This window comes from Puma concolor, chromosome D1, assembly GCF_028749965.1.
Source record: "Puma concolor isolate L17-30 chromosome D1, mPumCon1.1.hap2, whole genome shotgun sequence".
NCBI lineage: Eukaryota > Metazoa > Chordata > Mammalia > Carnivora > Felidae > Puma > Puma concolor.
This window is the reverse complement of record NC_141676.1, coordinates 38,072,784-38,100,393: the sequence shown is the minus strand read 5'-3', so window position 1 is coordinate 38,100,393 and position 27,610 is coordinate 38,072,784. Positions and strand designations below refer to the sequence as shown.

At 36.0% G+C, this 27,610-nt stretch overlaps 1 protein-coding gene across 2 annotated transcripts in view; it reads left to right on the top strand.

Annotated features, from left to right (window-relative positions):
• Positions 1 to 23,528, top strand: part of SLC17A6 (solute carrier family 17 member 6) — a 42,190-nt gene extending 18,662 nt beyond the window's left edge. For both annotated transcript variants that reach the window (XM_025928101.2, XM_086677808.1), the window contains exons 4-12: positions 4,324 to 4,438; positions 5,388 to 5,475; positions 6,022 to 6,108; positions 8,800 to 8,942; positions 12,817 to 12,966; positions 19,328 to 19,460; positions 19,864 to 19,974; positions 20,488 to 20,615; positions 21,342 to 23,528. In XM_025928101.2, coding sequence (XP_025783886.1) covers positions 4,324 to 4,438; positions 5,388 to 5,475; positions 6,022 to 6,108; positions 8,800 to 8,942; positions 12,817 to 12,966; positions 19,328 to 19,460; positions 19,864 to 19,974; positions 20,488 to 20,615; positions 21,342 to 21,677 — 1,291 coding nt within the window. In that variant the 3' untranslated portion in view covers positions 21,678 to 23,528. The remainder of the gene's footprint in view (positions 1 to 4,323; positions 4,439 to 5,387; positions 5,476 to 6,021; positions 6,109 to 8,799; positions 8,943 to 12,816; positions 12,967 to 19,327; positions 19,461 to 19,863; positions 19,975 to 20,487; positions 20,616 to 21,341) is intronic.
• Positions 23,529 to 27,610: the final 4,082 nt, after the last annotated feature.

The window sequence follows — 27,610 nt, the reverse complement described above, 5'->3', positions numbered from 1 at the left end:
CTGCCTCTTGCTACTTGTCTCGTTCTTTCTCTTACTACACCAAGGGCCATTCTTATGTTTTCTCCTGAGTGCGTAGTAGCACCATATTGGTGAAAGAGCATTGCTTTTCATGTCAGAGAGCCCTAGATTCCAATCTCCACTCTACTGCTTGCTTTTATCTTACACAATTCTGGTCTCCATTTTCCTATTTGTAAAATGAGAAGAAAGTGTGACTCAGAGAGGTAAGGATTACATGAATTAATGTAGGGGGAGAGTATAGTAATTGTTCTGTAAGGTTTAGCTTCCTTTTCCTCCTCAGCACAGTACCCTACTCTAAATACAGTCTCACAAAGAATTGGAGTGTGAATGCATAAATGAATGTTGAGTGAAGTGGCTGCTTTAATTTTGGCTGTGTGTAGCACAGGAAGAGAAGGTGTGAAAGCTTCTCATACTGGGCAAGAATTTTGATAGATTTGTAAGTACTTGGATATTGATTTGGATAACAACTATATAAAATTTTAAAAAGAAGATGAGGTTCTGAAAAGTCTGATGGATTTCATTTTTTTTTTTATTTTTTTTATTTTTATTTTTTTTTTTTCAACGTTTATTTATTTTTGGGACAGAGAGAGACAGAGCATGAATGGGGGAGGGGCAGAGAGAGAGGGAGACACAGAATCGGAAACAGGCTCCAGGCTCTGAGCCATCAGCCCAGAGCCCGACGTGGGGCTCGAACTCACGGACCGTGAGATCGTGACCTGGCTGAAGTCGGACGCTTAACCGACTGCGCCACCCAGGCGCCCCTGGATTTCATTTTTAAATAGAAAAAAAGTCAATGTGTTTTCATGATCCAATAGCAACTATAATGAAAAAGGAATAGTATGGGAACTTGCAAGTGGGAAGCATTTAAACATGCCACATGATTATATTATTACAAACACTCTTCAGGGTGAGAGTGAGAAGTAAACTTTGAAAATGATCTATTGGTGTTTTATTTCAGGAATAGCAGCGTGAGTTCAAGTAGGTTTGTGAAGATTACTACTTAAATTTACACTTAGAATCCTGAAACACATTACTGACTACATGTATGCATAATCAGATGAAAACCCTAGTGGTAAAACCTACTGGCTTTGGAATCAGACAGACTAGATTTGAACCAGCATTCTTCTACTTGGAACTGATTAGTGACTTGTGCAAATGATCTCACTTATCTGAGGCTTAGTTTCGTCATCTATAAAATGGGTATATTAATAATATCCATGTCATTGGGTTGTTAAGTGGCTATGGATTTTATGGCATGTGAAGTGTTAGCCTGGGGTTTAGCAAGGTGAAGAAGCATTGATTAGATTTAGGTCTAACTATAATGGATGCTTAATGAACAGTTCATAATTGATTCAGTTCTACTAGTGGGTGATTTTGTCCCCCAAGGGACATTTTGCAATTTTTGTAGACATTTTTGGTTGCTACAACTTGGGGACAAATGCTGCTAAACATGATACAATGCACAGACAGTGTCCCACAACAAAGAAGCATCCGTCCTGAAATATCAATAGTGTGGAGGTTGAGGAATCCTGAGCTATAGAATGGGTAAAAGTCATCTCTCCTGACATGTCTAGAGACAGCCATATTTTAAAACACTTCATGGGGCTCCTGAGTGGCTCAGTTGGTTGAGCGTCCAACTTCAGCTCAGGCCATGATCTCATGGTTTGTGGGTTCGAGCCCTGTGTCAGGCTCTGTGCTGACTGCTTGCTTAGAGCCTGGAGGCTGCTTCAGATTCTGTGTCTCCTTCTCTCTCTGTCCCTCCCCCGCTTGCATTCTGTCTCACTCTGTCTTTCAAAAATAAATAAATGTGAAAAAAAAAAAACACTTCAAATGGGGAGAAAGTGATGGTTGAAAGTTATATTCATAAAAAGTAAACTTCATGCATCATACTTTCAAAAAATTATTGGAAAAGAAGACACACATATTAGATAAGCCTGGATATACACCTTATGGTGGTTTTTGTTTGTTTGTTTGTTGGTTGGTTGGTTTGTTTTTTGGCAAACCTTAGCATGCAAAATTATCACCTGGATTTCTTATTAAAACACAGATTTTCAGGCTTCACTCCCAGCATAGTCTGATTTGGAAACTCTGGTGTGAAAAATCTGCATTTTTAATAAGCATTTTAATAATCTGCATTTTTAAATCTGCAGCTGGTTCATGGACAACAGTTTGAAGGGATTCTTTTGAAGGGCTGAATGGGGTAGATGCATAACTCATACAAACACCTTCAAAAGTGCCGTTGCATTATGTAGCTCTGGTTCTCATTATCCTTAAAGCCTGCAGCAGGGTCAGTCTCTTTAGTATGGAGGATAATAAGCAAAGTGAGATACAGCTACAGGATACAGGAGAGTGAGTTTGGCAGGACCTAGACAGCCTACCCACATGACAAAAACTTCAGTGTCTTTTGCCCTTCCTGCCTTCATCCTGTTACACAGGTAAAACATTCATACTTCCAGAGCAGTAGAAACATGTGCATCACACTGGCCTTTGGAAACAGGCACCATTTACCACTAGGTCCAGGAAACATGCCCTATACCTTTTCTCTTGCTTCCTATCAGCCTTAAAGGAAGCCTCCAAAATGTCCTGGGGTTTGCACACAGCCACGTTCGGATTGCATTTTTAAGAGAGGTTGAAATTCTTTCAGCTGGAAGGTAATAATCAATGACAATACATTTTAAATCAATTTTTATACCAATTTTGGACTCTTATTTTATAAAGGCAGGTCATTGGGATTTTGCATTTCTTTTCTGAAAAAATAAATCCATGTTTGGCAGAAGTTTAATGTCACTGGATGGGTGGCATCTTAATGAGGGTAATCATTTTTAGAAATAGAAAGTTCCTCTTTTGTGACAGACATTTAGGAAATAAGTCATTCTTTGACTCAAACCTAAAGATACCTATTCAGCAAACAGCAGAGAGGAAGAATGGAACAGGATATTTACCTCCTGAGAAGCCACTGAGGACAGGCAGATATTAGGTTACATGAAGTAAACAAAAGTATTTGACCTGATCTATGATTCATAGAAAAACAGCTGATCCACTTTAGCCTTTCATAAAGTCATTTCTCAAATTTCAGTAGCTGATTAATAATGACCAAGGTCCCTTTCAGAAACTCCAGGCTTTAGCTCTTACACTTAAATGTGCCCCATGGAAGAATCAGAGCTTCTATGAGGCAACAATCTTCACTGAATTCAAGGCTCAGTGGTCGACTTGAGAAAACTTGCACAGGATGCACAAATTAGCTCATTAGAGATAGTGTGTTCCCATACTTCTCTGCAAGAGAATATTTCTAAAGCTACCCAGTTAAGGGAATATCTTTCTTACTTAGTATGAACATTGTGGAAGATATTTTGAAAACAAAGGGGAATTTTTGCTTATAGATAGATGAAGGTGTGAGTACCATAGCTAAAGCAATTCTTTTCTGACGTATTGTGTGTATGCACACAGCTAGAGGTGTGCCTCAGACACTATCCCCACTCACACAAAAAAGAGAGAAAAAAATACGTATTAAGTAATAGTTACTTTCACTGTAAATACATGTGCTGCTGGATCCGATCATGAGATTTCTCGGGGTATTTAAAATATAATTCCTGAGGCGCCTGGGTGGCGCAGTCGGTTAAGCGTCCGACTTCAGCCAGGTCACGATCTCGCGGTCCGTGAGTTCGAGCCCGGCGTCAGGCTCTGGGCTGATGGCTCAGAGCCTGGAGCCTGTTTCCGATTCTGCCCCTCCCCCGTTCATGCTCTGTCTCTCTCTGTCCCAAAAATAAATAAACGTTGAAAAAAAAATTAAAATATAATTCCATTCATAACATTTTTATGTATATGCAGCTTTTAAGAAAGTTGAAAATAGTTGTATAATGTGAGACATAAGCCTATTTAGGCATTTATGATTTTTTTTGACAACTTTTCAGTGAATATCTACTATGTGTCAGGCACTGTGCTGTATTGGGGATATAACAGTATACCTGAAAAAAAAAAATCCTCTTGCCCGTAAGCAGCTTACATCGTAGACTGAGATATAAACCAAAAACATGTACAATGATTTGTCAAATATTTGCAATTTGTGCTTAGATCTATGAAGAAAATAAATACAAGTAAATATAACTGGATTTCTTGAGTCTTTCTTTTATTTCTTGTGCTTTAATAATACAACATTTCAAGATGGTCAAGGTCTTTATTTGTAGTGGCTAGTCAATCAAGTCCAGAACACATTTTATTCTTTTGGAAAAAGCAATGTACCTTAAAATTGCTTTTAATTAACTTGACCTGAGATATTTAGATCTGCTAACTCCTTTTCTTTTTCAGGGTTTTTGGAGCTGCCATACTTCTTACCTCTACTCTGAATATGCTCATCCCATCAGCAGCCAGAGTGCATTATGGGTGTGTCATCTTTGTTAGGATATTGCAGGGACTTGTTGAGGTATGGAACTGCAGGATGACATCATCTTAAGGTTGGCATGTTAATCAAAACCAGCAGGCTATCTTTGTCTTGATCTACTAATAAACATTTTATAAGGTTGTGTCTACACAGTATGCTTAAAAATTGGAAAATTGGGCAATCAGATATTTTGTGTTTAAATAATGCTAAAGTACAACTGTGACTGCTCACTGCTCGTCTCCTCGAGAACTGAGTGGTATTAAAGAAATGTTTAATGACTATTTAACTTAAAAAAATAAAAAGGACAAACACTTTTGTTAATGTGCTATGATAAGAATTTTTGAGTCTGTCCTTTCCTGGTGATAACCTGAATTAATACCTTTTGGGAGTTTTATACCAAGTCCCCGTAGGACTCGAATCATGATCTGAGTTTTCACTAAAATGTTTCATTGACTATATTCTTTGGGAATTCAGAATTCTCCTGAAGTATAGTGAGAGTAGGTAAATCAGATAAGTATTAAAGCCCTTCTCTCCAAAAAAGAAAGAAAAACTTGATAGGATCAAAATAACACTAAATGGATAATTATTTTAAAGGTCTTAAGTTCTAGATACTACTTTTAGGAAGTGTGAGCTTCAAGGATCTAAGCTTTACCTTCTTCTGTATGGATTCCTTATATTTGGGAATCCCTGTATTTAATGACTCATGAAAAGGCCTCCCACATTTCTCGAGCTGTTCAGAGTTGCAGATGAATGGAGTAATACTTGAGGGTTGGGGAGAATTTGGACAGGTCACTAAAAAGCCATGTCTTACTTGATCTGGGCTGAAAGTTTTTAAGGTGAAATTTCAGGGAATTAGCAAAGAGCTATGAGTAGCAGCTTTCTCTAATACCTTGGGCCCATTTGAAGGAGATAGCCTCAGAGAAGGGAATGAGCTTATTTTTCAGTTACCCTGCATCCTAAATGGTGATATATATATCTTCCCCCATCACAGGGCGTCACCTACCCAGCATGTCATGGGATATGGAGCAAATGGGCTCCTCCTCTAGAGAGGAGTAGATTGGCAACCACCTCCTTTTGTGGTGAGTACCACATGCAGATGGAATTATGGTAGGTAAAAGTTTAGGAACAACTTGGATAAGAACCGAAAGTCGATAAAGCACATCTCTAAAACCATTTGGTGTGTGTGTGTGTGTGTGTGTGTGTGTACATGAGGAAAGGTTTTTGACCACCAGTTCAATTTCTTTAATTCTTATCGGTCTCCTTAATTCCTCTATTTCTTCTGCGTTTTTTATTTTTCTAGGAGTTGATGATCCATTTCGTCTAAGTTTTCAAATATATTCATACATAATTTTATCATAGTCTTTTTACTTTATTTTTTTATTATAGTCTTATTATTTTTATACCTCTTTTGTGTCTTAGGGAAGTAGGTCAGATACACTTGTGTAGTCCTGTATCACTGGCTGTGTATGTAGACATATATATGTATTTGTAGGTACAGGGGTAGAAGTGTGCATGTACCTAAGTGTGCAACTATGTGTTAGTGGGAGCCAACCAATAAATGTGAGATGAAGTCAGAATTTGTATTTATTTCATTTACCTTCCTCCCATTCTCCCTTCTACTTTAGGTTCATATGCTGGAGCTGTGATTGCAATGCCTTTAGCTGGCATTCTCGTACAGTATACTGGTTGGTCCTCAGTATTCTATGTCTATGGTATGTTGCATTTCTCTACAATAAAGTTAAAAGAAATGTATGTGAACTAAAACAAAGTGATAGATCACTGAATAGACTCCTGCATTTACTCACATTTTGCCCATTAATAATCCTTTTTTCATATTTTGGGAAGATCAAGGAAAATGTCTTATCTTTATGATTCTCCCTACCTTGGTATTTATTGTTTTTAAAAGCAATTACATTGCTGGTGGCAACGTTGACATGGTATGACATATATTGTCCTTGAATATGAAAAAAAGTTAGCTCTTGATTCATAGCCAATTAAGAGGAAAGAGCTAGGCAGCACCCACTTTTCTTTCTTTGCTACTGCTTTCTTAGTTATTCCCCTGACCCTGCCTTATCAAGGCTGAATAGGGGTAGAAAGCTGGAAAACAATAGTGGGGTTAATGCAGCAGTGCAGTTTTGTGATGAAATATTAACTGTCAGCTGCAGCAACAGACATTTTCGTCTTCATTATTCCAGAATTAAGTGCGATGAAACCTTCAAATGGAAATAAAAAAGGACCCGAAACTCTAAGTCTGAAGTCCTTAGAGAGACCCCTAATGTCTCTCTCTAGATTCTTTTTTTTTTTTTTTTGTAACAATCAGAAAAAGAGAAATATAAGAGAGCTGGATTCCAACTGATGTCACTGATTAATATCATCTTTGGATGTGGGCCGAGAATGTGAAATATTAATGAAGTCATGAGGTAGAACCGGACAGTATCTGGCTGCTTCCAAATTTGGCATGATCCATTTCCATTTCAGAATGTTCTCGTCAGAGCAAATTCTTATATTTGCAGAATATTATTTAATATGCTTTATATAGCAGGAGCTCTTATTCTGGTTCAAAAGCCATGGATGGGTTTTAGATTCATGAATGCCCAAAATTATCAGCCATACATGCATTTGTACATTTTTTCCTGGGGAGATATTTTTATCAGATTTTAATCCATATCTTTCATTAGATTTTCAAGAGTCCATAATTCTAAGAAATTTAAAGCACGTGTGTATAGTTTAAAGCAAATGTAGTACAAGTTAGGATGGCCAGCCATTAAATCCTCTGATTTGTGCCTTCATTTAACCCATTACTTAATTGAAAATATGATGTGACAGTAAAGGAAGAATATTAATTTCCACAAAGCACTCATGAAAATCAATCCCATTATGTAAGTTGTATCTCATTTAATATTTATCATTGAATGGTACAAAATTTAGATATTAGATACTCTGAAAATATCACATTATAGCACTTGCCTACTGTGTGTAACAAAAATTAGGTCTTTGAGCCAGCCACACATTCACTATTAATAATTTAAAAATTAATATGATATGAACTGAATAGTGGCTTACATTAAAACAGATAATGCATATATAGCAATTAGCTAAATGTCTGGCACTGCGGATGCATTCAGTTAGCGGTAATGGTAATTACTACTGAATTACACGAGCTTTCATTTATTGAGTGCTTTTTTTTGTGCCATCCACTGTGCTAGTTACTAGTTGCATTATCTCCTTTAACCCTTCTTTGCCACAGTCTTATAAAAAAAAAAAAAAGAGTCATCTCATTTTATAGTGGAGGTTTACGGAGATTTCATCATTGATTAGAGCATATATCTAATGAGTGACACAGCCAGGATTTGAATCTGGGAGACCCATATGCCACAACGACTACACTCTACCAAATGTTCACATACTATCTAACCCCCAGTTGTGTTCGCTGTCATGTTTGGTAATGAAAAAAAAAGCACGGCATATCAAAATCTGTGGTATTAAGAAACAATTCTTAGAGATTGAACAAGCAGGAAAAAAGTATTAGAGAGATCAGGAGTATTTAGATTGTTACCCAAGGGATAAAGAACGGTAAGAGGCAAAAATAAATGACCATCCTCTGGGAAACCAGAATAAACCACTTGAAATTTTTTCTTTTATTTATTCTTTAGGTTTACATTGCACAATAAGGGCATGATTTAATAGTGAAAGTGCTAAAGAAAGGGATGGAGAAGAACTTGCAAACAGTTTATTGTATTTAACTTTCATCTGCCCAAAGAGTGATCCATAGGCAGCAGTGTGGTACTGAAAATGACATGGTATATAGTCATATAAAGTGTTAAATGTTACTACGTTAATTAGAGAATTTTTTAAATGAACGATAGCCACTTAGGCTAAAATAATCTAGATTTTATTTAATAGTCTGTTTACTAGATCTGGAGGTGCTAGTAGGAGAGTGAAAGCAGTATTTTTGTGTGTGTGGAAATACACTCACATATTCATATGGAAGGCAAATCAGAAAAGAACTCAACCTCTTTGAAGACAGGAATTTTGTCTTGTGGACCAAATACCTCTCACTTAGCAGAGTGCCTGGAATAGTAAGTGCTCAGTAAATGTTTGTTGGATGTATGAACATCTTCCAGACCATGCCATTCAATAATTGTTCATTGTGAGTTTCCCGTGTATCACCGTTATTTAATAAAGAGATAAAACTACAGGACCAGCCTTCAGGAAGGTTGAAGTCTAGTGGCATAACACAAGCATAGATGGCTGAAGTCAGTTGGAGAAGCATAAACTCCAAATCACATTCTATAGAATGTGTCTGTCATGAGATTCCTATCATTTTATTCCAGCAAATGATGGTTAACTAAGGACATTTATGATAGATTTTTGCCTTTTTTCTTTTGAACTTTTGCTTGCAGGAAGCTTTGGAATGATCTGGTACATGTTTTGGCTTTTGGTGTCTTATGAGAGTCCTGCAAAGCATCCTACCATTACAGATGAAGAACGTAGGTACATTGAAGAAAGCATTGGAGAGAGTGCAAATCTTTTAGGTGCAATGGAAGTAAGAATTTTATTATGGTGTATATTCCTGTTCTTATTCTTCATCTCACCTCCCTTTGACCAACCAAACTACTTTCTGAGTCCCAATTCAACGAAACCAATTTGGTGTCAATCATGATTGTTTTCTTTCCTCCATCCATATTTTCTGAGTTAGGAATGGTCACTACTTCCTTTACCTATAACTTCTTTTTTTCTTTATCTTTTCTCAATCATCAAATTTTCCCTTGGCTGTAGCTAGGACTATAAACCTAAATAAGCTTTTATAAACAGTTCAATATGATCCATAATTTAAACAAATTCAACAAATATTTGTTAATTTCAGATCACAGGAAATGCCAGATCAGCTAACACAATCATGAAAAGGACTATTATTAGTGTATTGAATTGTCTAAATGTAGGTTTTACACATATCTATTTATGCTACATGTGGTTTAAGAAATCTTAAATCATTAGAATGTCAATAATAGCTGACATGAAAATATTCTTAGCATAATACAATCTTGTTATTGATAAAATCTTACAATTTTCAGGATTATTGTTATGAAGATAAAGTATTCATATAACATGAACCCCTTTCCTTATTCTGATTTGCTTTCTTGAATGGAATCTATGGAGACAGAAATGCATTCTGTGTCAATAATGCAAATATTTTAGTCCCCGTGACATTAATATATCATAAATATTAATTGGTAAATAGCCATCTGGTACTATTAAAAACTGGGGAACAAAACTCACGTATTTAGATAGGTGCAATAATTCAGCACCTGAACAGAAACTCAATTTCCTTATGCTGAGAGATAGAAGGCACCATGCATGGCTGAGGAACCAGTGTCTCTTAACATTATGCTTCTCTTTCTTTTAAAGGCTCCTCTCCTCATTCAAATTGTATTTTATTCCAGCAGATTCTCTACTTCATTTGTTAGAGAAGGCCTGTCTTTGACACCTCATCCTAGGTTCAAAGGTCTATCAGCCACTAGTGTTGAGGCCTTTAATGAATAGGAAAAATGCCATATTGGATATCATACAGAAGTGAAACTTCAGTACTTAAAAACAGTATTCTTATGGTAGTCCCATGAATGGGACAGACTGGCATTAGAACTTTCCCCTTCCTGTTTCCTTCTGTAAATGGCCTGATGGTTTCTAATGGTGGCTACTTAGGAAACAAGTGGTGATGTGGGGATGGCGTGGGTGTTGGCAGTGCACTCTGGTGCCCACCAGCAGTGGTCGCTGTGCACAGAAGCTAAATATAGGCTGATCCATGGTGAGTTCAGAATTTAGCCTCAAATTCTAGCCCAAAAATGATCTGATCAGCCTATATTTTCATTGTTTAATATACCTCTTTTACTTACCAGTTCTTGAGAGATTGTGTGTCTAAATCAAACATACGCTTTTAAACAGTTAAAAATTTAGTGTAAGTGAAAACCAATTTCTGGAAATGACATTAAAAAGAGCAGCTAGTAGCTTGATAAAACAGCATAGATAATCTCAAACTCCCAATTTCCTTACCTTACTGCTTTTCTGAACATAGTATTTACTTCTTACTGATGTTTTATACTTTCCTGAAGCTCCAAAAGAAAATTAAAAATGAGATTATATTCCAGTTATTGTACTTGGACTTTAGTTATTTTTAGCTTTTTATTGTGAACAAATTTAATATATAGCAAAGCAGAAAGAACAGTAACAGAAACATCCATGTCTCCACGGCATAGATGCAACAGTTGTTAACATCTTGCCTTATCTATTTCACTTTTCTTATTTCTGAATGATTTCAAAGTAAATGTATTAAAACACTTGACCCACAAATACTTCATATACCTCTCTAAAAAAATAAAAATCCTCTTTCACAATTTAAAGGCTATTATTATACCTAAAACAATTAAAAATAATTCCCTGATAGTGCCTAATACCTAGATCGTATTCAAATTTTTAATACCCAGTCCCAATATGAATACCTGGTCTATATTCATATGCCCTGTGCAGCTATTTCTTTGGAATCTGCATCCAATTAAGGATCACACATTGCAGCTGACTGTATTGTCTTTTAAATCTTTTTTTCCTTAAAAAATTAAATATAACATGCATACAGAAAAATGCATAAATCTTAAGCAAACAACTTGCTTAATTTTTGTAAACACACTTATGAAGCAAACAGCCAGGTCAGTAAGTACACTGTTATCAAAATGGTATAAGCCCTCCTACGACCCCTAACAATTTTTAAGGTATAAAATTAGATATATCTTACATTTGATGAAATATTTTACAACCTGAAGAAAAAAGTTCTTAGCAGAGATGTTCCAGGTCTGAATAATAGAAACACTTTCCCAGCAGGAAAAAGTTATTTACTTTTAATAATATTCTGAAGTTATTTCTCATACAAACATAATAATACAATGCTGACATCCCTGTATTTGACAATTTTTATTACCTGTGAAATAAGCATATTTATCTGGCATTGTTTTCCCAGAGCATATTGAATTTTAAGAAATGCATCTATGATGTTGTCACTGGATATGTTTATTCAAAGCCACAGCACTCATATGTTATTAGGCTGTGTTTTTGTTTTTGTTTGTTTTTCTTTTTTGTCTGATATATATTTGTGATCACAAAATATAATTTCTTACTATATTACTTTTAAAGTGATCTTGAAAGGGGGCGCCTGGGTGGCGCAGTCGGTTAAGCGTCCGACTTCAGCCAGGTCACGATCTCGCGGTCCGTGAGTTCGAGCCCCGCGTCGGGCTCTGGGCTGATGGCTCGGAGCCTGGAGCCTGTTTCCGATTCTGTGTCTCCCTCTCTCTCTGCCCCTCCCCCGTTCATGCTCTGTCTCTCTCTGTCCCAAAAATAAATAAATGTTAAAAAAAAAAAAAATTTAAAGTGATCTTGAAAGGTTTAGTTAGAGTCACAATCAAGGCTAGCAATTCTAAGGTTCTATATCCAGGAATAATTACCAAATCTGTGCAAAAAATGGTTGTCTCTTCTTTTACTAATTTGGTCGGTTCAAGGGTCCCAACCTCGCGTTAAACAGAGTTATTTTAGGCTATTGTTTCTTCACCAAACTCTATTTTGACATTCAAAATAAGGTCATTGAGAAAGTGCTTGAGAATAGGAGAGACATTTTCAGGTCTGAAAATATTAGTCTTGAGGGGGAGAAGAAAATTGCTTTATGTTTGGGCATATAGAGGATCTTTAGGAATATTAGGTATAATTTTTTAATGGTTATCATAAGCAAAACCAATCATGTTTAGGTTGTTAATTTTGAAATGTTTTCAATATCACAAATAACTAATTATCATGTGCCCATGGTGTGATGGGTGGCCACTTTAATCCAACTGTATACCATATGAGTTTTACAGAACTTTGCACTTTAGCATCACAGAATTTATATTGAAATCCATTGTCTTTCAAGAGAATTTATAGATCTGTAGTCGTATTATTGACTTTAGATAGGGTCTAGAATATTGCACTCTTAATTTTTCTTATTTTTCTTCTAACTATATTGGATTTTCAATGTTTTAGATAAGATATTTTGGATACTAACAAGGTCACTGATATGGCAATGATCTTTAGCTAAGTCATGATCTGTCATTGCAAAAAAACATCTTAACAACTAGGATCTGTGCTTTTGGAATTGTTTTCTATAAACATAGGATCTTACATATTCCTAAAATGTAAACTATCTAATCAGAAGAGGCTGATATCTTTTTTTTATTCCAATGATTATTCATGCAGCAAAGATTAATTAGACTTGCAATGAACTGTTCATTACCTCCTACTCATGCCCCAACATATACATCCTGAAAATGCAAAGCACTTATTATTCCCATTTAAGTTAGAACATATTTTAAACGGTCAGAATGGCTCTCTGTTTGGGATTTCAGAAATTCAAGACTCCATGGAGGAAATTTTTTACATCTATGCCTGTCTATGCAATAATTGTTGCAAACTTCTGCAGAAGCTGGACTTTTTACTTATTGCTTATTAGTCAGCCGGCATATTTTGAAGAAGTCTTTGGATTTGAAATCAGCAAGGTATGTACAAATTATCCTGTTTAACTAGTGCATTATTTTTGTGTTCAGCTGAATATTAAGTTTCTTTGCCAACATTCTATCTTCTAAATTTTATAAGTTACTCATTTATGTGTCATCTATTTAACAAATAACTTCTGGGAAACAGACTGAGTAAGGTGTTTGAATGTCTGCTTCATTCAGCTGTCTGCTAAAAACTGCTCTTTGTTGATGGAAATACAGGCAAAATCAGCCTGGTCTCTGCCCTCATGGAGCTTATGTCTCAGTTGGGGTGGGCAGCTCTGGAGCCTTTCCCCTATAAAGAAACATAACTTTCTTTAAGTCTCAGATCAGAGATAGTGTTACAGTGAACAAAAAATGGAATTGTATTTATACAATTACCAATCTCTTCTTCAATGCTTTCAAAAATCTGTCTGGCTCTCTTTTCCATGTAAAAGTTTATTTTGATTTGGTCCTGATTGATACACAAATGGATAATGAAGATGTCATACATAACACACACGCATATGCGCACACGTGCACACACAGTGGAATATTATGTGGCCACAAAAAGGATGAGATTGTGCCATTTGTGACAACATAGATGGACCTAGGGGGTATTATATGAGATGAAATAAGTCAGACTTTGAGAAAGACAAATACCTTATGATTTCACTCATATGTGTAATCTAAAAAAACCTAAATGAAGAAACAAACAAAAAGCAGAATCAGATGTGTAAATATAGAGAACAAATTGGGGGTTACCAGAGGGGTGGGAAATAAGGGATGGGCAAAATGAGTGAAGGGGAGCAGGAGATACAGGCTTCCAGTTATGGAATAAATAAGTCATTGGATTAAATGACGCAACATAAGGAACACAGTCAATGATACTGTAATGCCATTGTGTGGTGACAGATGGTAGCCACACTTGTGGTGAGTGTAGCAAAATATATAGACTTGTGGAAGCACTTTGTCATACACCTGAAATTAATGTAACATTGTGTTTTAACTACACTCAAGTAAAAGAAAAAAATTAAAAAAAATTCTTATAAACTTAAAAAAATCTCTCTGGCTAAAAGATTTGAGATAGCAAAAAAAAAAAAAAAAAAAGCTGAAAACAATCTTATGTGCCATTTATTCAATTTATTCATTTAACAAGCTTTTGTTGAATATGAGATGTGTAGGATTCAGAAATAAAAACATGGTTCCTGTCCTCAAGAGTTCACAGCTTGGTGGTATAGACGAAAGCAATTAGTTACCAGTTACAGCACAGTATGCTAAATGCTACAGACATTCGTTCGTAGCTGTGAAAATGTAATCATTTTGAGACATTCCGTAAAGAAAAAATGAAAATGAAAATACAACTTCATATTTATAGAAGGATTTGAAATTTACAAGGTCCTTTCATATTCATAAACAACCTTGTTTGGTTGACCAGCTGGATAACTATCATCATTTCTATTGGTGAGGAAACAAACTAGGGAAGGTATTTAAATTGCCTACGGCCAAGCTGGTAATATATGCCAGGATCGAGTTGAAGCCCTGATCCTTTAATTTATGTTTCATTTCCCTTTACTATGCTATTCAAATTCAGGTAGACCCTATGTTCATTTAAGCACTTAGCAAAGTATCTGTTGAATACCATCTCTGCCAAGCCCTTTGCCGAGTACTGAATACACTTGTCTGTGCTGGCAATGGACTTGCCATTTCTCTTCATGTCATTACATACGTCCAGCTGGGCTCGCTATTCATATTATGTCTCTACTTGAAAGACTATCAGAGGCCTGGAATTGAAGAAAACCTGAGTTTAGGAGAAGCTATTCTAAGAGCTCTTTTGTAATCCCTGTTTCTAAGGAAACTGTTTCCTCCATTCCTGAGAAGAATGGCTGCTTTAGATAGGCCTCTTCTCTCTAGAGCTGATCAAACATTGCAGGGTAGCCTTTGGAAGCTCTGAGAGGTGTTATACTTCTCAACAAAGGCTGCTGGAGGTGTGAGTCCATTTTCATAATCTAGGACAAATATGACACTGAGACGCTATTAATAAAGTCAGGTCTCATGGGGAAAAATTGAAGGAGCCAACTGATGTTAATGAAACTGTGGTCATTCTGGCCCTGTAGCTCCACTTAATTGAAAATGCTTGAGTAAAAGCAATGATATTTTGCAAAACCTAAATACAATAACCAGATGAGTTGATTTGATTCACTTACTGTATTTTTAACTAAAATTGTAGGTAAATTCTACACACACAGATTGGCTTGAAAATTTTCATTATACTGGCTTAAAATAAGTCACAGACTTCCTTGAAAAATGTGTAAAGGAGGTAGTAAAATAAATAGAACATGGGTTTTGGATCCAGGCTGGCATGGCTCTGAATCCAAGCTGTACAATAAACAATTGATACATAACCTAGTGCTGATGTTTGAATGCTTGCCAGCCCCAATTTTCTCTTGTACAAATAATTCCATTAATATCCTCTTTCAGAACTCAGCAAAATGTAAGCAAACTAAAATATTTAAATGGAGAGGGCTCAGTTGGTTATGCTCTGGCTTTTGATTTCGGCTCAGGTTGTAATCTCATGGTTGGGGAGATCAAACCCCGTGTCAGACTCTGTGCTCACAGAATGGCCTGATTGGTATTCTCTCTCTCTCTCAATCTCTCTCTCTCTTAAAATAAATAAATAAATAAATAAATAAATAAATAAACATTAAAATATATATAAATTAAATTATATATTAAAATATATATTTCTACAACCTTAGTTAAACTGAGTATCTTGCAGACTCAATGACAAGTATAATAGCTTAATATTCAGGTAGACTGACTCAGGTAAGGCAGAAACACACACACACACACACACACACACACACACACACATATACACATATGTATGTTGAAAATGGTATATCAAGGGAAGGCCAGTGCTTGGATTAACCAGTCCTTTGAGAGGTCAGGTTACAAGAGATAACAGGTGACAGGAGACATTGATTCCTTTTGAGTTTCACATTTAGGGGCAGAGAAGAAGTGTTGAGTGGTTGCTCTTTGTTGCGTGGTAACCTGCCAATTTCTACAAGGACTGTGACACAGGTCGGGAGAGAGGAAATCCAGATTGTGAAGCACAAAGAGGAGAAGCACAAAGAGGAGGGTGCACAAAGTCTAATGACCTGGAGTTTCTATGAAGAACCAATCAGTTATAGTCTATATATACTGATAAAAAACTATATCTATATATAGATATAACTATCTAAACTCTATCTATCTATCTATCTATCTATCTATCTATCTATCTAAGTATATATATCTAATTATATTTAGATGTAAAAACATTTAGCCTTAAAATAATGAGCAAAGTACTGTGTGTTTATCATAAATAATGATACTCCCAAAAAGTCTTGATCATTCTGATAACATGTGATCGCAAATGATTAATTATGATAAGTCACCAAAAGCTGAGAAGATAGTTGAATAAGTTACTCAAAGTTCTGCAACTTGGCCCTGATGAGGTCGCATACAGAATATATAAACATTGTCTAAGGAACTTGGAGATTCAGTACCTTCAAATATTAAGTCAGCATGCTTAAATATTCTCAACTTCTGTCTCATTAACCTTGAGATTGTTAGCTTCTTGTACTTCCCACAGTGTTTTCCTGAAAGAATAAGTAATAATCATAGCTTTATTCTTTGTTTATCCAAAGGAATAAAATGTTTATTGAGTAGATAGTAAATAGCAAAGGGTGTTCAATTTGAGAACTTTTCAGATGTCTCAAACACTGGTCAAGATGCAGGCCAGTTGTGTGGACTTCAGAAATGCAGGTCACTCTTAGGCTTTGTCTGCCTCTGAATATCAGACACACGACATACAACTCTACACAAATCCAGCATGGTGTATTTCAGAATGTTTTCTTGTCTGATGGTTTCTCTCTACACAGTGGTTGCTTTAAATATATCTACTGTAGTTAAGAATAAAGAACACTCTGCTTTTTTCAAGGTGCTGTTCTGAAAAGCAATGTTTGCTTTAATGTCAATTTAGCTTATACTTTTACTTCGTTCACATTTGTGGAGCCTCTACTAAATGCCAGTTTTTTTTAAATATGAAATTTATTGTCAAATTGGTTTCCATACAACACCCAGTGCTCATCCCAACAGGTGCCCTCCTCAATGCCCATCACCCACTTTTGCCTCCCTCCCACCCCCCATCAACCCTCAGTTTATTCTCAGTTTTTAAGAGTCTCTTGTGGTTGCCTCCTTCCCTCTCTGTAACTTTTTTTCCCCCTTCCCCTCCCCCCTGGTCTTCTCTTACATTTCTCAGGATCTACATAAGAGTGAAAACATATGGTACCTGTCTTTCTCTGTATGACTTATTTCACTTAGCATAACATTGTCCTGTTCCACCCACATTGCTACAAAAGGCCATATTTCATTCTTTCTCATTGCCAAGTAGTATTCCATTGTATATATAAACCACAACTTCTTTATCCATTCATCAGTTGATGGACATTTAGGCTCTTTCCATAATTTGGCTATTGTTGAAAGTGCTGCTATAAACATTGGGGTACCAAGTGCCCGTATGCATCAGCACTCTTGCATCCCTTGGGTAAATTCCTAGCAGTGCTATTGCTGGGTTATAGGGTAGATCTATTTTTAATTTTTTGAGGAACCTCCGTACTGTTTTCCAGAGTGTCTGCACCAGTTTGCATTCCCAACAGTGCAAGAGGGTTCCCGTTTCTCCACATCCTCTCCAGCATCTATAGGCTCCTGATTTGTTCATTTTAGCCACTCTGACTGGCATGAGGTGATATCTCAGTGTGGTTTTTATTTGTGTTTCCCTGATGAGGAGTGACGTGGAGCATCTTTTCATGTGCCTGTTGGCCATCCTAAATGCCAGGTTTTGAACTGAACTAAAAGTATTCACACATGTTAACTGGTTTTATTTGATTTTTCTTTCTCAGATGGTTAATAGTACTAACCATAAATTGTTAAAAGCCCAGTTTTTTGACTCAGGTGAAAATGGCTCAATATTTGGTTCTGGAAATCACTTAGCCCTTTTAAATTACACTCTCTTCATCAATACGAGAGAATATAATAAACTTTCATCTGGATAAAAGAGATAGAATTAAATAACTCATATATTTAAGCTATTTAGGAGTCATTCACTATCTCAATTAATTATTGTAACAGCCTGACTCTGTGGTTGTGGTACTATACTTATGCCATTGTAAAATACAGCAATCTTTGTCTCAAACTTTCAATGATCTAACATGGAAGACGTTTTTATACACAAATAATAGGCTTTTTCCCAGTACTTATAATTTGCCAAGAACTGTACTTCAAATTATACTTAGGGAAAACACTTCCTTATATGTTTATATTCAAAATTTACTAAGTCCATGTATACAATTAAAATGCATTTTCTTCATACTTCCTGCCTTCATGATGCCTAGAGAAGAGTACCTTGCACATAATTACTGGCCAAAAAATGTGTGTTGAATTGATGCTTCTAGGTTAGTTACGAGCTATTTCGTATGAAATTAATACAGAAACTATATACCACTGCAGGACAATGTGACCAAAAGATTGACATTTGACATAGAAAATACCTAAAATTAAAGAACTTATTTTCATTTTCCGGGCTAAATTTAGCTTAGAAACTAACTATGAAACTCATAAGAGATACACATTTAAATTGCACTTAAGGTTTTTAGCCTTATTAAGAATTAAAAAAAAAAAAATTTTTAATGTAGCCTTTTCCAGCCTTATCCAATATGTTTCTTGTGCCTCTGAGTCTGTCTCTGTCTCTATCTCTCTCTCACTCACTAATGATGAAGTTTTCCAAATACATTTAAGAATATAATGGGGTGCCTGTGTGGCTCAGTCGGTTAAGCATCCGACTTCAGCTCAGGTCACGATCTCACAGTCCGTGAGTTCGAGCCCCCCGTCGGGCTCTGGGCTGATGGCTCAGAGCCTGGAGCCTGCTTCCGATTCTGTGTCTCTGTCTCTCTCTGCCCCTCCCCCGTTCATGCTCTGTCTCTGTCTCAAAAATAAATAAAACGTTAAAAAAAATTTAAAAAAGAATATAATATGGGCACATAAATGTGAATCAGTCTGTGATAAGATTCAAGATAATTTATTCATAAACTCAAATTTTACTGATTCATCACACAGAAAAAAAGCATTCTCTTCCAAAAGACAAAAAGTAAATTTACTTAGCTTTTCTCATTTATTCTGTGGAAGTTATTGCTTATTCTAGGACTAAGTGGTCATTTGGAGACAGTATTTTATTTCCTTTCTTTTTCCATAAAGAGTATGATGGATTCAGAAAACCAAGACGATTAAGTTGCCCATATTACTTATGGTCACATATATGTCTCTTCTTTTTTTTCCCCTTCAGGTTGGCATGCTATCTGCTGTGCCACACTTGGTAATGACAATTATTGTACCCATTGGAGGGCAGATTGCAGATTTTCTAAGAAGCAAGCAAATTCTTTCAACAACTACAGTAAGAAAGATCATGAATTGTGGTGGTAAGTACATAAGTGATGTTAAGGACATGATTTTGGCTCACAAACTGCTGATCTACAGGAGTGAGTAAATTTTTCTGTGCGTATCAAATATGCAGCACAATTTGTGTCTTCGTTGTTCATTTATAGTCATTTCTCTATCTTCAAATTTTCATAATTTCTAGTTTTAAGTAACCACATAACCAACTTTCCCTGCCCACCACTGAAACTGAAGATTGTCTTCAATGTTTTTATTAAATTGAAAGGCTTCAGTAATCCCTGTGCATATACTGTTCTTATTATTTTTAAAATAGACTTCCTGAAATGGTTTGCTATGTCAGATAGGCATGAACGTTTTTAGCAGTTTTAGCTCATTGGAAAAATTTACACAAATTTGTGAAGTGTTTCTATGTGTTTGTTTCTGAAGGTTTTGGCATGGAAGCAACACTGCTTCTGGTTGTTGGCTATTCTCATACTAGAGGTGTAGCTATCTCATTCTTGGTACTTGCAGTGGGATTCAGTGGATTTGCTATTTCTGGTAAGATATGTTTTTAAATTTATAAATGTAACACCCTGATTTTTGCTGTTAATACACACACACACACACACACATACACACACACACACTTTCCTTTCCTCTTTAATATTCTGACTGTTTAAAAGTTACTCATAATATTTCCACTAGAAAATAAAAAGAATAAACATTTAGAAATAATTATTTGGATTTGTTACTACCAATTTCTCTCCTGCTTACCCTCCTCCTCCTCCTTCTTCCTCTCCTTCTTCTTGTCCTTCTTCTTCTTCTCTTTCTTCTCCTTCAGAGAAAATCTCTCTGTAGTGTGAGCATCACATTTTAAGTATTGTGTAAGAAATCATACCTCATACTCCCACTATATCCCTGAGCTAGATTATCAAAAAATACTTATTGAACACAGGCTGTATCCCTAGTATCTTCTAAAGAGGGCGATGAGTGTGGTAGAGAATATTCTACAGTCACCCACTTCTAAGAGGTTTAGGATTCTCTGAGTTTAAGCTTGTGTGTATGTTTCAGGTTTCAATGTTAACCACTTGGATATTGCTCCAAGATATGCAAGTATCTTAATGGGCATTTCAAATGGTGTTGGCACATTGTCAGGAATGGTTTGCCCTATCATTGTTGGTGCAATGACAAAGAATAAGGTAAGATGGAAGTGTTAGTTTTAGAAGATTCTCTCTCATGGTAAAAAAAAGTTCCTGTGTTCTGTTTGACATTCTCTTTGTGGTCCTGTCACCAGACCTCTGAGTAAGGGAGATAAATGAGGCTCAGAAGAAAATCTCTCTCGAGGAACTCTGAGGAAGGTTTCTTTCCCAACCAATAGACAATATGGTTTCCAACACCTTTTAATATTTCTTATATTTCTGGTTTGGCGAAACAACAAAAAAACTTTTTTCTCTTAGCTTATTAGAACATGAAAATAGAAGTCTTCTGAGCTTTATTTGGAAATGTCAATTCAGAATCCACAGGTATCATGGAAGAATATTATTATCAGGTATTTGTCCTTATATGTAGAGCTTCAAAATTATGGTTCACCAAAAAGAAATAAACAAAAGAATTAGGAGGAAAAAAATATAAGTACATGAATGGAAATTAAAAGAGAGATTATGGGTATTTTAAAAATTAGCAGACCACAGGTATATTTGGAGTTTTATTTCAGATCCTGAGATTTACAAAAAATGTTAATTAATGAAAAGTCATAGGATTATGGAAAATTTCTATCACAGTATTTGCTTTATATACTCAGAAGAGGGGTTTCCCCTAAAGATAGCATTGTATGAAAAGCTTGATGGTGGTGAATTCAAAGAAGATGTTATGCTTTTTTAAACACAGGGAGTTTGTTCTCACAATGCCAATTTTTGTCACTACAGTCACGTGAAGAGTGGCAGTATGTTTTCCTGATTGCTGCCCTGGTCCACTATGGCGGAGTTATATTTTACGCAATATTTGCCTCAGGAGAGAAGCAACCCTGGGCAGACCCTGAAGAAACAAGTGAAGAAAAATGTGGATTTATCCATGAAGATGAGCTTGATGAAGAAACAGGGGACATTACTCAAAATTATATAAATTATGGTACCACCAAGTCTTATGGTGCCACAACACAGGCCAATGGAGGTTGGCCAAATGGTTGGGAAAAGAAAGAGGAATTCGTACAAGAAGAAGTACAAGACTCATACACCTATAAGGACCGAGATGATTATTCATAACAAAGCTAATTGCTGGATTTATTTTTAGTGTTTGTGATTACATTAATTGTGATTGCACAAAAATTAAAAAAAAAAAAAGTGATGTAAACACATAAACATATCAACCAGGCAACTCTTGCTATAAAAACGAATCAAAAAAACAAACAAAGAAAAAAACTCATGAAGTTTCCATCAAGTGCAATCTGTAGAAGTTGTGAAATGCCATCATTCCCATTCAGGTCATCCATTTTTGCGTTTGTGATTTAATGGTTGACTGGTCAAAATTGTAGAAGCAAGTAGTTACTCTTTGGATTCATGTGAGCTAAAACTCATCACCATTTAATAAAGCACAACTAAAACAGTTGGCACATCCCATCCTACAAAGGTTAGGAAGCCAAAGCTACTTGATCATGCAAAATGCACTTATATATTTGTTACACTGTATTGCAAGGTATCATGCAGAAGTCCTGTTAAGAAAACTAAAGGTGTCATGTTGGCTGCATCAGGTGTTGGCAACATTTATTGAATATAAATTATAGAGTTGATATATCTCTCAATTAGAGAAGAATATTGTGGGCTAGCAACTAGCAAGGTGTACTAAATAATTATTGTTATTACATAATGTGGAATATTTTGTTGGTTCTGAAAAGAAATATCTTGCAGTGTTTTATATGAAATGCTTGTGCACATATACTTATATCTGTGAAAGAGAACTTGTAAAGTGGGGGGTATGCTTCATGTTCTTCCATTCATTTACCTAACAGTATAAAACACTTCACACTTCAACAAAATCTGACGTTTCATGTAGCATATCACATAACTTTTTTGCAAAAAAATATAAAAAGTAAATAGACTTTAATGTATTTTTTATTACAACTTTGTACTGGTTGTAACTTGCATTAGAAAAAAAAGATACACATGCCATAAAGAATCTAATAAGAAATTTACTACGGAGATATATCCCTTAAAATGCAATATTAACAACAAAAGAAATAGAAAATTGTTTAGATATTCTTCTTCCTTAATAATGAAATACTATATTAACCTTGTGCCACAGAGCTATATATAATATGAAAAGATAAACTTAATAGAGATACTGTAAGTAGACAATTTTATTATTTAAAGTCCCATTTAAAAGATCTTTGTCTTAAATATATAGGACAATAAATTATATTAAAAATTATATCTATATATATATATCTGTATATCTTATACATATCCATACACAAAAACATAATAAACAATCTTCACAAAAAACCAAAAATAGCATACACCTCATGTTGGGTTAGGGGACTGCAATTTCTACTTTCATAGAGTCATAGAATTTTAGATGGGGGCAGAGGCATTTTGCTTGTCATTTCTTAATATAACTCAACAGGAATTGCAACATTTGTGTTCCAAGCAATAAGTGCAATGCATACAATTTCCTGTCTGTATATTATCTTCATTTTGCTTGTGGTAGCTGTCTGGGTGGTTGGAATGATTTTTTTTCTTTCAAAAAGTTGACATCAGACATCTTTATAATGTTCTAAATGATAATAACACATTTCCCAATTCAATGCAAAATATGATTGGTGTATTTAATTGTCTATTCTGGATATTTGATCTGTTCATTGGTTCATTGGTTCATTGTACTGTGCTAGTGACTGGAAACCCCTGCTACTGCAAATAGAAAACATAACATTTGTTTTAAAGATGCAAACCATCCCTGAACCTTGAGAAAATAAAAACATCCTTTGCTTTGTGTCTCAAAGTGATGTAATGTGATCATGGCTTTTGTTGTGTTGAATGAAAAGATGTGGACTATCATTTTGTTGCTGCAAAAAAAAAAAAAAAAAGTTAATAAAATGCTCTATTTATCCTTTTGTAAAATACAATACATTAATTTGGGTTTATTTTATTTAGTTTGTAACATTAATGCAAATTTAACTTTTGTGTGCTACAATGAAGCCAAATCTAGGCTCAAGAATAATAATCTTTTTAGCTACTTGAGATTTAATGGAAAAACATGGCATTCTTTAGATTGTATGGGAGGTGGTTCCCTAGACAGAGTTTTACATCAAGGAATAGTTCTCTGAGTCAAACTCTATCTTTCAGTGATGGACTTCTCATAACATGTGTGCTGAGCTTAAAAATTTTTAGGAAAAAATTCAAAAGTTGTCACGTCAAGGATACTATACAATTTGGATTGCATTTGTTGGTTGTGCTGGACACTGTCCTAACCATTCTACATAAAGTATCTCACAAAACTCCACAATGACCCACAGTAGTTACTCTTTTTATTCCCAGATTACAAAGGAAGAAACTGAAGCTAATAAAGGTTAAATAAGTTTCCCAAGGTAAAACAGAGTAACAGCATCATAGGGTATAATGTGTCAGCCAAACCAGCAAGCGGTGAGAGAGATTTATCAAGGTAGCGGCCAGTGGAATGTCTGTGTTACTGGAAAAGTGATCATTTTGCTCTGATTCCCAATGTTACAGATGTGTGGAAGGGGAAGACCATAATTATATAGCACTGGGATCTTAGAGTCATAGAACTTTACTACTCAACAGGACTTCTGGGATGATTTAGTTAACACTCTTTGTTTAACTAATGATGACACTGAGGGTCAATACATGAAACTGACTGGATCAAGGGACACAGAGCATGTTGTGGGTGTGGAAAGAAGTAGCACAGTAAGCTGTGCTTTGTTTTTATTTTTATCTTCTTTTTTAGCCAGGACTTAATTTAAGAAATTAATTGGAGAATATTTATCAGTTCAACCACTACCCCATATCCATGACTTACATAAGCTCAGTGTGTGGGGGGGGGGGGGGGGGGGAAGTGAAGGAATGTATTGTGTCTTCCCGAAATCCTCTGCACAAAGAAACAACAGCCAGACACCCAGACACCCAGACTAATTTTTATGGAGCCTGACATGCCATCTTTGCATATCTTTGGCAGGAATGAAAGTGTCTTGGACCTAACAGTCTATAATTTCCCCAATTCTGTAATACAAAAGTTTACAGTTCTGTAAGAGAAGCGTTCTATTGTCTCCAGATATTACCACGGGCCACCCTCATGTGCTTTTACCTCTTATCTTCCCTTTCTCTTCATTCTCCCCTTTTCCTCCTCATCCCAATGGTTATCCCCATGTGGAGTGTTATATGTTTCAGGTATGTTGTAATTTGCAAAATGCTTTCTTATGTGTTACCCCATTTCATCCACACATCTATCTGCCTTGTAAAATTGAAATGCCACATATCAGTGTTAGTATTTGTATTTTCCAAGTAGGGGAACCAGGTGTAAGACAGCATAATTAACTTCCTAAAGATTCCCTAGGCAGTATTAGAATGAGATACAGACTATTTGGCCACAGCAAAAGAGTGATTTATTTTTATCTTTAAATCACTTTATTACTCTTCTGATTATAAATGTAGTATAAGGGAGGGGAGCTTCATTAGGTAAAGGACAGTATTGAAAACAATGAAAGTGAAGATAACTGATAATCTCACTATCCAGAGATAAGCACTGTTAACATTTCTGGAATCTTTATAAAAAAAATGGACAAAAAGGTTTTGCAATTTTCAAATTTGAAGTCATACTTGATCTATCGTTGCAAACCAATTTTTCCACTGAACAATATTGCATGCATAGTCTCCTATTTGAACAACAGAGTTCTAGAGTCTAATATTCTGTTACATAACATGAGCCATATTTAGTCTACGTAACCAGTATCTTATTTATGAAAATTTTAATTTTACATCTTTTTTTCCCTTTATCTTTCTGCTTGTGTGGATGATTTGGGGAAATGCAAAGTCACATATACACACTTATAACCTCTATAACCGTGATGGATATTTAAATTACTATCTGTAGCTTATTATTCCCGTGTTTGTTTACAGACAGTGCTCCTGACAATTGGCTTTTCTGTGGCTCATTTACTAATTTACGTATTCATTTAACAAAGGTTTATTAGCACCTACACTGTGCAAGTCACTGTCCATAGCGTGGTGAGAAATCAGCCCCTGCTCTCATGGATCCTTAAGTCCAATCTCCTCACTGAAGTGTCTGCAGCACGCCCAGATGCCCAGACAGGCCACGCAGAGGTGAGAGGAAAGGCTTTTGCACACCAGGACTTTGCTGAGAAAATATTTTCTTAATCCCCCAAGTTCCCAAAGGTGGGCTGCCTTCAAGGTGCTCCCCATGACAATTTTTTTAAACATTTAAAAAAATGTTTATTTTTGAGAGAGACAGAGAGAGAGAGAGAGAGAATGAGAGCAGGGGAGGGGCAGCGCAAGGGGGAGACACAGAATCTGCAGCAGGCTCCAGGCTCTAAACTGTCTGCACAGAGTCTGACACGGGGCTCGAACCCGTGAACCCTGAGATCATGACCTGAGCCAAAGTTGGACGCTTAACCAACAGAGCCACCAACCCTGGCACCATGTCAATTTTTTTTTTTAAGTTACAGGTGAGGAAGCTATTCTCAGCCTTAGAGATCTCCACGCTGCATGGGGTCCAGGCTGTGCAGGAAGATCCACATCAACCATCTCCAGGGTCTGAGTCTCCGCAGGAAAAGAGACGGATGGGCTGAACTTCTTATGTTCATTTTCCTGTTCTCCTTCACATTTCTTTTTGTTTGTTTTCCTCCCCTGGGTTTCTAATGACCTGTACATTTTCTCTTTCCATTTGTTCCCCCTGCATCCACATACTGCCTTGTCAGTCCTAATGACAAATAACGACGATTGAGATTTCATTCTTACTGTGGTGATATAATGAGCAGGGTTGTTTTTTTATCCTTTGCTCTCCGTCCTCATGCAAGACCTCAAACCTGAATTTTCATTCAGCTGCTGTCAGAAACACTTTATTTGTGAAGGTGGCTCTGTGCAATACAGTCCCTTAAAATGCTCAAGCTTCTCCAAGCTTCTCCCATGAATATAGCCAGGCAGCTAAAAGCTGCATAATCTGGACTTATTACCCTGTCCCTTGTCCAAAGTCAGCCACTTTTGTTGAATGAAACCCTCAGATTTCACCAAGAGCAAACAAAATGAAGAAACCTCTCCAGTTTTGTTAAATCACATTGGAGGACACGTTTTATTACTTTGCTCAATATGCATTAGATGAAGATCCTTGCATTTCCAAGAGTTTGAGGAATGCTTTTCCTATGCATTAGTGCATGTGGGCAATTAGAAAGGAAAAGACATGGAGCTCCACCATGTCTCCTTTTCTTTGTCTCCTTCTCCAGAAGCTTAGAGACATGCTGTTTGACTCAGTGCTGTTTTTATCTTCATTCCTCATTTTCATTTAGTTTCTGTTTTTCATTGTTTGTTTAGGTGTTATTACCTTTGATTACATTTTAAAGGAGGATGTGAGTAAGGGATCTGATGATGATGATGATGGTATTAATACTAGGAATCATTTATATGGGGCTTATAAAATTCCAGACACTATCTTGGGGTTTCATATATGCATACATAACTCATTTAATCTTCCAAATAACCCTTTGTGGTAGATATTGTTGTCAACTCTGTTTTGTAAATGAGAGGATGTAGGCACAGAGAAGTGAAGTAACTTATCCAAGGTCATACAACTAATGGAGTAAAGTTAACAACATGAGAGCAAGCCATCTGGCTTTAGATCCTGTACTCATGATCGCTACAGTTGATTGCTTCTAAATAGCTGTATGATTTGGGGAAGTGACTTAATTTCTCTGAGGCTCAGTTGTTGTTGTTTTTTCACCAATAATATGACACTCTAATCCCTAACTTGTAACTGGGACTGTGATGACATAAAATACCATATAAAGCGTGTAGCACAGCATCTTGCACTCTAGTTTTTAACAAGGGTCATTTTGTTTGCACCTTTCCCCATTGTGCTAAGGAAATGCAAGGTGTTAATTCTTCAAGTATGACCTCAGTTTGGAAACTATCTTCAGATATTTTTATCTTTACCAAAACGAAATGGCTCAGGGTGA